At 44.5% G+C, this 13,243-nt stretch overlaps 1 protein-coding gene across 4 annotated transcripts in view; it reads right to left on the reverse strand.

Annotated features, from left to right (window-relative positions):
• sntg1 (syntrophin, gamma 1) overlaps window positions 1–13,243 on the reverse strand; it is a 31,180-nt gene that overhangs the window by 10,891 nt on the left and 7,046 nt on the right. For 2 of the 4 annotated variants that reach the window (XM_031563202.1, XM_031563201.1), the window contains 10 exons: window positions 6,902–7,036; window positions 6,511–6,567; window positions 6,359–6,416; window positions 6,229–6,272; window positions 5,583–5,624; window positions 5,326–5,428; window positions 5,128–5,210; window positions 3,679–3,809; window positions 2,874–3,003; window positions 466–504 (listed from right to left, as the gene is read on the reverse strand). In XM_031563202.1, the coding sequence (XP_031419062.1) occupies window positions 466–504; window positions 2,874–3,003; window positions 3,679–3,809; window positions 5,128–5,210; window positions 5,326–5,428; window positions 5,583–5,624; window positions 6,229–6,272; window positions 6,359–6,416; window positions 6,511–6,567; window positions 6,902–7,036 (822 nt within the window). Of the gene's footprint in view, window positions 1–465; window positions 505–2,873; window positions 3,004–3,678; window positions 3,810–5,127; window positions 5,211–5,325; window positions 5,429–5,582; window positions 5,625–6,228; window positions 6,273–6,358; window positions 6,417–6,510; window positions 6,568–6,901; window positions 7,037–10,623; window positions 10,679–11,927; window positions 12,149–13,243 lie in introns of all 4 variants that reach the window. The other 2 variants (XM_031563203.2, XM_031563204.2) reach the window with 2 other exon arrangements.

Raw genomic sequence — 13,243 nt, forward strand, 5'->3', positions numbered from 1 at the left:
TCATCTAGATTTCTGGCAAAAGGCTTTGTTCTAAACAGGCATTGTATGAAACACTACCACACGGGTCTTGTCACAACATCTACCGTTTTGGAAGACTCGACAAAGACTACCTGGCTGAGTCACAACTCGTTAATAATGTATGACATGTTAATTTGAATGCGATGCAAATGAGCATTTTCTCTGTCCCCCAAAGGGTTGCATTTTCATCTGTTATGACATGTCAGAAGTTTAGTCTGACTATCCATAGAATTATTCATAAAGTCTTTTGTAAAATATTCAGTAAATATGGCGCAGTCAAATTTTAACTGTGACACAACACTGCATTACCCTCTGGGCACAAGCATAACTTTAGTGAACCACACAAGCAGGTGTGTTTGTTTGTGTTGGTATTAAAACAAATCTACAACCAGATCCACATGTACACCAAAAATGTGTTTTTTTTTTTATCTGTTTTTGTTCCCTTACCTGCTGATTTACAGGAAAGTTCCGGTTACTCTTCTTCACCTGCGTCATGACGATCAGGTAGACGCCATGATAAGAAGGCAATAGAAAACAGGAAGGGAAAAACGATTAGAATGTGTTTTTTTTCATTCATTTTGTCATTTTGTAAATACAAATAGAAGAAATGGAAGCACAGCACCACTTCTAATGGCAGGGATTTTAGTTGGCTTGGGTATGGTGACCTGACCCTCCCAGCAAGGGCAAAGAACAATCCTAGAATGCAAATCCCTTCCTCTTTGGCAAGGTCCAACCTCTCCTCCCCAAACAACAGAGACACCTCGCCTCGCCTCGCCTGGCCTGGCCTGGCCTTCCTCTTCTCTCCCTTGACCATCAGTCACTTACTGATCTCAGAGCCTCCAAGCCAGTGAATGGCACTGAGTAAGTCCAGAAAAGCTGCAGGCAGCCACGGGTTGCAGCTCTAAGCCACCATATAAAAAAAAAAAAGAATCCATCCGGAAAAGGCCTCCGCTTTATGTGCGACGTGACCTTTAAAGAACCTCCCCCCAATTAAACAGGGGCCCCATCAGATCACACATAACATCCACCGAGGAGCCCGGTCCTTCACACGCGTACTGCTCTGCCTCCGCCTGTGCCTGTGCCTGTGCCTGTGCCTGTGCCTGTGCCTGTGACTCCAGCTCCAGTGACTCCAGCTCCAGTTCCAGCTCCAGCTGTGCCCTCAGGCTGCCTCATCATTAGCATTAGCATTCTCCACAGCGGCAGTGACTAACAGCGCCCACTCATTAACTGAGCTGCTCGCTACCAACCCAAGGAGATATGAGTGCAATGAGATGAGGGTTGTCTTTCTTTCTTTCTTTCTTTCTTTCTTTCTTTATTTCTTCTTTCCTTCCTTTACTTCTTTCTCTGTCTTTCTTTCTTTCTTTCTTTCTTTCTTTCCTTCAGTCTTTCTTTTGCTCTTGTTCCTCTTTCTCCTGCTTTCTTTATTTCTATCCACCTTTCTCCCTCCCTCCCTCTTTCTTTCTTTCCCTCTTTCCTTCCCCTGTGCCTGAAGCCCTGTGCCTCTTGGCCAAGTGGGTCTAGCAGGAGGAATGAAACCTCATCTTGTTTACCCTCACATGCTCTCGCCACTGCTTCTCTGGTCACCACGCATGAAAGATTTTAGCCACTGGGAGAAAAAGGTCACTCGGAACAGAATGTCCTAGAAAACGGATCTTCTTTGCAAGCGTGGAGAAGTGCAACACGTCAATAAGCAACAGACACATAAAGTGCTCGGTGGCAGCCGCCGCAGTAAAAGATGTCATCTTTTTTTGTGTGACAAAACCGCTTAGCGACCATGCTTCATCTCTGTCTTGTCTAAAAGCAGGCTTTTAACATCTGACACAGCAACAATGTTTAAAAGCATTTTCAGTTACTACAAAGCTTCAAAAGCCAGGAACACTCAACTAATGTGCGCTTTATTCAGAACAACTCTTCTGAGCACTGCCTTTTCAGAGGGTTAAAGGCTCAGTACGTGATTCTAATCCAAATTCAGCAAAATGACCCAAGCCACAAACAATTCTAGCCAATCCACACGTTGCGTCAGGACACAGAAGGGAGGCGTGTAATTTGTTTGGCTGTTGAGCTCAGATATCAACAACCTTTCACCAGAATTGCACACCTTTAAGTCAACAAGATGGTTTAGGAAACTCCCCCTTGGAAGGGAAAATGCTCCCCAAAAGGTGTTTGAGTGAAGCATCAGTGCAGAGAAGTCCAGTCTCCAGAGTCCACTGTAATTTCCCTCCTACTCCTGGCACTGTCACTCCATATACCAGGCTGAATTATGGATGATCTTCAGGGGCCACTAGTTCTTTTTTCTTTTCACCGCCAGAATTCAGTGCCGTAGAAGTAGAACTGACGGCGGGACTTTAACCTAAACCTCTCCCATCGGGCTGGCCAACTTATTTATTCAGTGAGTGCACTTAGTCTGGCAACTCAAAAACAAACACTCATTTTGCCACGCGCAGAGCAGCTGCTTTGATAACCCAAACGAGTAGCAATTAGCCTCTACCTGATGGGATCTGTCACGAGGATGACATGGCTACAGGCACGGCGCTAATTGAAATGAAATGATGGATCAGCGTTGAACCTGGCGGTGCCTATTCCCCAGCTTATTCCCTCAAAGAAAACTGCTTAAGGCTTTCCTTGAAGCAAACATAACATGTTCTCTAAAGTTTTTTTGATTCCAGTGCTATATGCTTCTCTGGGGCTATTTGAAAAGTCTCCCGGCTCTCAGAAGCCACGGAACAAGCTCAGTTAAAGGGGTGCCTACATTAATGAAATATACTCCTTTAAAGGCCCTTACGATAATCGTTTTGTTAAAAGTCTCAGTTTTTCATTTCAAACGCAGGGAAGAACAGGGGGCTTTTGATACTTACATTGTGCTTTGTGAGAGTTGATATATTGGTAGCTATCGCCTGCAGCCATTCGAGGCACTCCTCAGCAGTCGGGCACTGAATCACCCCACTGCACACCCCATCCACTGCAATCACTTGAAAGGCATTCTGCCTGCAGGAACAACAGTTAGGGGGGGGGAACACTGTGAAGAGATCCCTCGACTGCATAATGGAACGTAGTTTCACATATTTAACAAAATACCAATAATGGTTCAGTTGATTATAACAGAATTAAGCCTTTTCCTTATGGATAAAGGGTAACTAATTGTTCACTGTAGCTCACTATCCATGCTCTAGGTATCAGTCATGTGTTGACACCACCGCTGACACCACCGCCCCACATATATATATATATTTAAAGAGAGAGAGAGGGAATATGTAATCCATCCAGTGTAGTAGGTTCCTTGAAAATGTGGGCTAGCCCCCGCTGTGTGTGTGTGTGTGTGTGTGTGTGTGTGTGTGTGTGTGTGTGTGTGTGTGTGTGTGTGTGTGTGTGTGTGTGTGTGTGTGTGTCTGTCTGTCTGTCTGTCTGTCTGCATACAGTATATAGCCAAGAAAATAGTTTCATTTAAATCATGCAATCTAAAGATGGTCTTTGCATATAAACCCACTGCATACTGCAGCTCCCTGTGTGAGACATGCAGCTCCCTGTGTGAGACATGCAGCAGCGTGACACTTGTGCGCTCCCAGCAGCAGTCCTCTGACAGACAGGCTGGCTGCCTCCGACCCAGACGCCCCCAACCGCCCCAACCCACCCCAACCCGCCCCAGCAGCAGCGCCGGCTCACCTGCAGACATCGGAGCCTGGCAGGTACTGGGAGAGGCGCGAGTGGAGGAGGGGGAGGAGGCGCAGGTCCACCCATCTCTTCTCCCAGCGCAGGCCCGGGGACGTGGGCCACGACGAGCAAGACAACGTGTCCTGGGGAGAGAGAAAGGCAAAACAAAACAAAACAACACATTTCTTTCTTCTTCGCCGTTTTTTTTTGCCGAACTAAAAAAACCCCCACCGTTAGCGCTTGAGGCAGCACATATTCATGAGCCCGAGACCGGAGTGACAGAGCTTTCCCCGAGACCGGACTGACATGCTCTCCCAGTGATTCACGTGGCTTTGAACCAGCGGGGGCCGTCTATCCGATGTCATATCACACTTGCCATGGCCAGCCTCAAGCCTGCGTGAAGCGTAGCGGGAGAATTCGTCTTGAATGCGCACGAGCAGGGCCTCAACGCGAGGCATTGTTTAGTCACGGTCAATACGCCACGTGACACAAGTGAGACACACCGAGACACGAATGCAAACAATCAGTGTTGTGCTAATTAACCCCGCCCCGCAAAACTTGTCTGGATCAGAATTTAAACGTGCTCGACGTGTTACGCACAGTGGAATTAGGAAAACAGCCGAGGACGTGGGGGCCTTGGCTCCCAAATCAATGGTGCGTCTGTGATTCAGACATCGTTTCAGGCCTCTGCTTCCATTGTCGTTGGTCAATTATGCTTGTGCAATGGGAGCTAAGTGCCAGTGGAGAGCAAGCGCATGGATTACCATGGACACACACACACACACACACACACACACACACAGACACACACACACACACACACACACACACACACACACACACACACACACAGACACACACACACACACACACACACACACACACACAGACACACACACACACACACACACACACACACACACAGACACACACACACACAGACACACACACACACACACACACACACACACACACACACACACACACACAGACACACACACACACACACACACACACACACACACACACACACGCACGGATTACCATGCTTCATTTACCCCGTGTCTCACAAAACACTGGGGAGACACAACTTCAGGGTTTTAAGGCTCAGTGAAATATTAAGGCAATACAGAGCTGCGAAAAACATGCGCCTAGCCAGGCCCAGGACCTGTAATCCATCCCTCTTTGCAGGAGACAATGTCATAATAGGCAGTGCAGATCAGTCACACTCTAGTGGAAGTGAAAAAAAAGAAGTGTGAGTGTGAGCCAAGAGTTGCAGCCCTCCCCTAATGAAGCCCATCCAATTTGCTTTACCTTGAAACACACCCACTGCGAGTGCACCTCGGGCCTCTGTTTCAAAGCACACACGCTGAGTGACTGAATATGGCCAAGGAGGAATGTCCATTCAAACCCATGTGACAAGCACAGTGAATGGTTTCTGGAAGGAAGAAGAAAACGTACCGTGTTGTTTGGATGATAGTTCAGATGCAGACCACTGTCACAGAGAGGCGATGATGTTCCACTGCTCTGGTCGCTCGGAACACCTTGGAAGGAAAGAGGGCAGATTTAAAGTGTCAAAGAAAAGAAGGGCATGAAGCAGGATGAATTATGCGGCTAGGGTGTCTAGGTAGGGTGTCTCGGACGCGATCTAGGACGTACAGGTGCAGTCTTCGCAGAGGGGTAGTTTCAGGAAGGCTGGTGTCCTCTTGAGGAAGGACACGGTCAGTGTGACCTCTTCCCCTGCATTTCTCAACACCTGCACCTGAAACACGGTGACAGCTGGGATCAAAGCGGCACGTCTCCATATCGGAAAAACAACAATCGGAACTGTTTACACGCGCTATCAGCCAGTGTGTTCTCATACTGACACGGAGCTGGCAGAAATGCAGATTTAGAGGCAGGGATTTGTAACATACCACCTCTTCATGTCGATAGCTTCTCACGTTAATTCCATTGATCTAAAAAAAGCAATGAAAAAAAAACAATATGTGCTGATGAAGGGCACTGTGGTAAAGCAACAGGAAGTGGCAAAGATAGGAAGTGCAAGACTGCGTCTCATTAATGCTGCCAGCGTGGGTTGACCATAGGGCTGAACGATTAATTGCATTTGCGATAAAATGCGATTTTCTAACCGCAACGTGCGCGATTACAACATGGTCTAAAAAATGTGTACACAGTGTTTATGCATGCCTTGTGTTTATACTTACAAGTACTTTGTTTAAATTACTTAAATGCACAGTGGCAAAGCCCCTGATTTGTAGTTCTTGTTTCTGTAATGAGCAGTTAAATAAAAATGTAAAATGTGGGAAAGAATATTTTACACTAAATGTATCTCATATTGTGTTGGTCATATTTAAATCATTCATTACGTTTTGTTGGGAAAAAAAAGAGGATAAATATATATAATATATAAAATACAATCGCATATTAAATCGCAATATTGGGGGGAAAAAAGTCGCAATTAGATTATTTTCCCAAATCGTTCAGCCCTAGTTGACCACACACAAAAAAGCACCATGTAGCTTAGCAGAGAGAGGGCGATCAGTGATGCGGAAGACGTACCTGAAGGATCCCATCTCCGATGAAGAGCAGTCCAGAGAGTTCCGCTGTGCAAGCGAAACGTCAACATATCAGTTAAAGAACAGAAACCCATAGCACCATAAGAAATGCCGACAGAGAGATAAAAGCTTACCCTTTTGTTCTTTTGATATCTTTGATATCACAACAGGGATTTTGTGCTCTGCGCCACCCTGCAAGACACGGACAGTGGTGGAGTTAGCTTCTAGTTAGCGCCCGTTTGTTCTGTTCTGTAGTGTGTTTCGTGCTGCGGATGTGAGAACATACCTTGATGCTCAGGCCAAAGCCTCCTATTGTCTGACGACGGATGGTCACAGTTCTTTCCTGTAAAGAATTAAAGAATGGAAGAATTAAAAGGTGAACCGGGGAGGGAAAGAGAGAAACAGATCGTTACAAAAAAACAGACAGAGGATTTGTCACAGGCCATTCAAGTAAATTCTCAACATGTTTCATTTCATTTGAACTGACGTGTACACTCGCCTAATGGCTTACCACTTTGCAAAAAAAGTGTTCTTGGTCTGTTCCAGAAAGGACATTACTGTCATTATGTTGGTGAAACGTCATGTAATTTTCACAAATGCTTTTGACTGACATCTCCAGAACATTTTCCGTGTCCGAGCGCCTTCTTAATTTCACACTGAATTAGTGGATTACTCACACTGGAGTAGAAGGGCTCCCCGGTCACGCAGATGACGTCTTGCTCCTGAAGGGTCAGAATGTCTTTGGCCAGATGCAGACGCACATTGAAAGGCTCTTCGTTGCCATCTTGCAGCAAATAAATCCCAGTCTTTGACTGTAAAGCAATCAAAATGGGCACAGACATGTGTCAACTCTCATTTACAAAGAACACTTAATGGGCCATGAAATGATTTATCGGACGACACCTTGGGATGGTTCTTAGCATTGGCAAACCAGACTCTCAATTTCTGCTCCATGAAACCTGAACTTATTGCACTGGTGTGGTTTAACATGCATTTTGTATCGTCATTGTTGTTGTTCAAACGTAATTCTATGCTCCAAATGTTTCAAGTCAATAATCTTTGAATCACTTGTAAAATTAGACCTTTTTATGAGTATAATAGGGGAGGAGAGACTACCTAGTCAGAGGGAAAAAAGTACAAAATATTTTTTTTACCAAGAGAAAGGAACAAGCAGTTGTAGTATACACAGTGTGTCGTACATAATCACAAATTCAATTAAGCCCATTAAGTAAATTATAAATGAGATTCTGTTCTATTTTGTGGATAAATGTACCAATTAATTCCCCAAAATCCAAGACATAGAAGCAAGGGCTAAAAAAAAAAACATGACAATCAAATACAAATTAAAAGTTTGTTCAATAAAGGCACTGCACAACATCTATCTGAGGCAGACATCACTGAGAATCAATCTGACCCACTCATCAAACTACACAGCAATTAAAGAACATCACTGTATTGACTGTTTTAATGACTGATTTCCAGCAACACCCTACACCACACACACTCACACCACACACACACACACACACACACACACACACACACACACACACACACACACCACACACACACACACACACACACCACACACACACACACACACACACACACACACACACACACACACACACACACACACCACACACACACACACACACACACACACACACACACACACACACACACACCACACACACTCACACCACACACACACACACACACACACACACCACACACAGCCCCAAGAAAGCTGTGAAGGGTCTGCCATCTCACACTGCAGTCTGTAAGACCTGACCACATGTAAATTAGCATTCTATAGACCCTCCCCTCCACTAATTAGGATGCCTATCTTGTCCTTGAAATTGCGGCGAAACCTAAAGGATGGTGCCCAACTATTCATGACAAGCTTATTAATGACAGACACTCCAACGTCAGCCTGCTTGAGAATGTTGTCGAACAGGGCGCATTTGTCATCCTCAAGCCAAGGGAGGAAAAGACTATGTTGACTATTTATAGATGGAAGCTTTGCGATTGCCCATGACTTGTGGCATTAGTGAACGTGGGCAGCGAGGACAAATATGTTCACACAATGAGAAACGCAGTCATGGTTTTTGTATGGTGTTCGCATCTACGAGCACAGGGGTGTTTAAAGAGGAGTGCCGGGAGTGAGTCACGGCACCGAGTCAAACAGAGAGCTGCCTCTTTGTGTGTGACTGTGGCAGGGAGGGCTCCTTTAAAGCAAAAGTCAAATGTATTACGCCAACAAGCTGCCAACAATCCACCAAAGGCTCCGTGAACGTTCTGACCGGTGACGGAGCCTTTCGGTTTTCAGCCTAAAAACATCACAGAGGAAGCGGCTCCACTTCAATCCCTTTGTTTCCCTGTTATTGTCCACACTGTCATCTTCCACTTAGAGAATGAGATCGTCAGCACTAGACAACGCACATCGTGTCACTGTGTTGGATGGCCTTAAGGAGTTTTTAACAGGAGCCAGGTGCTCAAAAATCAAATGAATTGCTTGTTGATAATGCTTGAAAAGTCAGACGCCGCTTTCGGAGTACGCGTTGTTATGGCAGCCTTCCACACCACTGGAGACTAGAAGCTTAGCAGATGTCGAGCGCAAAGAATTTTGAACTCCCAACATTTTGGACGTTGTGGTTCAAACATATTCCAATACCTAATATACCGCTGTGTATTTGACGCCGTACAGAAGCAACAATTAGTCACCAAATGCTCAGTAATACAGTCAAAGGAACAAATGCAATGAAAATGAATATTATCTTCTCGAAAATATCCTTGCCTTTTTATGAGCCTCCAGAGCAGCTTAACTGAGCCACGGTAATAAGGATTTTATGTAAGCAATTTTATAGTGTACACCAAGTAAAATAATGTGTGTAATTAATAATGTGTGTAATTAATTACATAAAACAAACAAGGAAACCAACAACAAAACAACTGACACTCTCAGCTATGTCAGCCCTAAGTATACATAACAATTCGTTAGGGCGATGTCATGTATATTTTGCTAAGATTTATTTACTTATTTCTGTCTCTTTTCAAGTGTTTGTACCCCCCCCCCCCCCCCCCAGCAGCTGTCTCTTAGTTTGACGATAACTGTGCTGAGCAGTCCTTTATGGTGCCAGTGCGGTTAGTACGTAATTTCCTGTTCATTTATCTCTGGCAAAATCTGTGTCTTTTTATAAGTGTTTTGTAACTTGTAAAATGTATTTATTTAACATTAATGTACCATTTATTTATTTACTTATCTGTGTCTCTTTACAAGTGTTTGTAATCCCCCCCCAGCAGCTTAGTTTGACGATGACCGTGCTGAGTAGTCCTTTACGGTGCCAGTGCGGTTAGTACGTTTATTTTATTTTATTTATTTATCTCTTGAAAATCTGTGTGTTTTTTTACAAGTGTACCCCCCCCCCCCTTTCTTTCCTACTGTGAGGCGCATTGTGTTACTTCCTTGTATGAAATGCGCCGTACAAATAAAGTTTGATTTGATTTGATTTGAAGATTAGCTCAATCTATTAATTTTGACATGTGAAGGAACACTAGGAAAATATGACCAGGAGAATATGTCACTCACAAGGTTTTACAAAGCCTCACTCAGCTCATTCATCATGCTTCTGAACAGCAGCTGGTATCGATGTTTACACGCCACACGAGCCAGAATACTGGGACTTAGCGTTTAAGATGTTTAAGGTAGAAATAGGCCATTACAGCAGGCAAGAAGCAGGGCCAGCTTTAACACGTACAGTCACTTCAGATGAATGAAAACGTATTGTGTGTGTTATATACGTCTCCTCCGTAATCTTATGGTATGGCACGCTCAGTGCCCCTGGCAGAGGGAAGGAAAAGCATTCTGCACGTCTGCACTCTGGGGATCCTTCCTGGGGGAGCTTACTCAACACAAGGCTGGCTGCAGGACAGCCTCAAAGTCAAAAGGGGCAAAGCCTCTGTTAAAGCAATCAGACGACTGACCACAACTTTTGGTAAGCAGACCAGTGCCTTTAGAGGGGAGCCCTCCATATACCATCAGCGTATGTTTGAAGCGATGCTGTTTTATTTGCAATGCTGCTGCATACTAAATCATTGTGGTAATTTGACACAATATGGCGTGAATGCAACAACTCAATCCCCTAGCTGTGTTTATGCTGATGATTTATCAAAAAACCTTTTCGATTATACCGCTCCAAATACTAAGAGTCGAGACAAATGCCTCTCACGTATCTGCATCGAGTCCTGTGGCGTTAAGCAAATGTTTCCAGACAGACATGAAATTGAGAGCATGCCAACAAAAGAGGGAGCAACGGGCACGTTTCATGGACACATTACAACGAACAACAAAACAAAACAATGATTCTCTGGACACATCAATAAGCTTCCATTGTACCTCTTCATTTGAAGTCTTGAAATCCATGTGCTATGGTACTTAGAGGGAGACTGCCCTGCAATTAAAACAAACAAACACACATTCATAAGCTTTCCAGAAAAAATAACAGTCAGTAAATTCGAAAAACAGAAGCATTCACTCATTTATTAATTCAGATAGATGACACACTGGCATTGTTCAAACATGGCGTCACTAAAACAGTACGGAGTATGCATACTGCAACATAAAAAGTATTATCATGTGCGTTAACCCTCTAATGGTCATGTTAAACGTCAGTGGTGCCAGTATGTGACGCTTTATGCTCAGTTGAGCTCCTTGACTTCTTCCCCTTTGATAGAATTAGGTCCAAAAGTCACAGTCTGCAGGAGACAGTAACAGCAGCCTATTAACCTCCACTGTAAATAATTCATTCACAGACTGAGAGCTTTAGCGTGCTAATAAATGGCTTTCGAAGCCACGGCTCTTGCCACTTGGGTCCCATTACTTTAGCTTCAGTGTAGGTTGAGCGGAGCCGTGAAACACTGGCTGTGAATGGAGATCTTTCTTAATCAGACCAACTGTTATTTGTCAGCGGACTGAGAGGATGCAAGGAAATCAAATTAGCTGCAACCCGACACAACACACTGAATACTAAGACAGCAGCGAATGTGTGCCATGGATTGTCCCAGGGAACAGTGGAAAGTCAGAGGCACTATTTGAGACAAGTCCAAGCTCAGGGCCCAATTGTTTCTCTCAATATCACGACTGCTTTGCCTGAAATATAATTACATTGACCGCACAGCGTATGAGATGGGGATGCACTAGTGTTTCAACCCATATCTAAAGCCGTCCATATTACCGCGTGTTGAGTAATTCCTCAGATTCTATTCACGCAGCTACAACCGGGTCATAGATGATATGAGCTCTTTCATGAAGTAAAATGGGCATGAATCTAACATGCGACTACATGAATCTAACATGCGACTATATGAATCTAACATGCGACTTCATAAATCCAACATGCGACTACATGTATCTAACATGCGGCTACATGAATCTAACACGCGACTACATGAATCTAACATTCGACTACATGAATCTAACACGCGACTACATGAATCTAACATGCGACTGCATGTATCTAACATGCGACTACATGTATCTAACATGCGACTACATGTATCTGACATGCGACTACATGTATCTGACATGCGACAACATGAATCTAACATGCGACTACATGTATCTAACATGCGTCTTCAAGTATGGGAAAAGCCATGTTTGGGTTGCTTTGGTTTCTCACCCCCAATTTTTCAAGGACTTACCTCAATGGAACTGTCCACAGCGCATACTGTGTGGAGGTCAAGCCATGAATGAGGTGAGCCCTTATTGGAGTTTGTCTTAAGACCCTTGCAGCTGGACAGCCGAAGCAGGCGTGTGGACGTCAGCCTGTCAGGCGGTGAGACCTCTACTGATCTGAGATCAGACCAGCTTTAATGAAAGCTGGGCAGCGAACCTTCCACAGAAATCCCCTGGATCCCATGAGCTGAAGGAGAGAGCACAGGAGCACTCAGTCTCAAGTCTCCCTGATTGACACATTGCCCTGTGTTTAAGCTGCCGGCCTTTCCAGGGAGTCTCCCAGGAATTTGAGCAGGTGACTGTCAAACAGTGAAAAAGGTCCCTCGTTTCAGAAACGCTTCTTCTCAATAGCGAGGTGATTTTATCTCGCCCGTATTTCCCACCTAATGCAATCAGGGCCATAAGGTTAGCGCTTCCTCAGGATGTGCAGAAATGGCTATATTTTATCAAGTGATCTCTTCGGCATTTTGTGAAAATCTGCTGACTCTTGTCTCCTGCCTCACTTGCCTGCCTGCCAGTTCAGAGTTTTACACCAAGAACCATTAACATGGACCAGAACATTTAATGAACGTGAGACTAACGGACAGCTGTACTAACATGTTAGTGTCCACTCTAGGCGTTTTCATTTAGTCACAACCTGCAGCTAAAAACATGTCGGGGTATGCATGAACTGACTGCACACACACACACACACACACACACACACACACACACACACACACACACACTAAAACTGCAGAATGACAGGCTGCACTTTTCCTACTTGTACCTATGCATGCATGGGAGGGTTAAAGGAAAAGTGGGAGATTTGGGCAAAACGTTGGGAGGAGATGTGCAAGAAGAGATCGATTAGGTGTCTTTTCTTCACTTCATCACCTTTCCTATGTGTAGCTGCGACAACATTGGGTTTGCTTATCTTTTTGACTGGGTGTAGATTTATGGCCCAATAATATCTCTATGTTTGATGACACCCCCATCATAACTTTCCCGACTGCTAAACTTTTGTTCCACTTTCTATCGGTCCCATGATTCCATTCGAATGCACTTTTGTAGCGAGTGCCACACAATCAGCACCAGGTTTGGTACATTCAACGTGAAATGAAAACACACAGTGTGCACTTTCTGCAGGCTGGGCAAGTCTCTGTTTGGGCTGCACTCTCCAACATCTGCCCCCGAATCAATTCATTTTCTTCTTTGTATTCTCAGAACACATAAATAAGGACTTTTTTTCTGCTTGGCTACGGAGACAATGGAGAAAATTTGGCATAAGGTTTCATTTAAT

The sequence above is a fragment of the Clupea harengus genome, chromosome 25 (assembly GCF_900700415.2).
Source record: "Clupea harengus chromosome 25, Ch_v2.0.2, whole genome shotgun sequence".
Classification (NCBI taxonomy): domain Eukaryota; kingdom Metazoa; phylum Chordata; class Actinopteri; order Clupeiformes; family Clupeidae; genus Clupea; species Clupea harengus.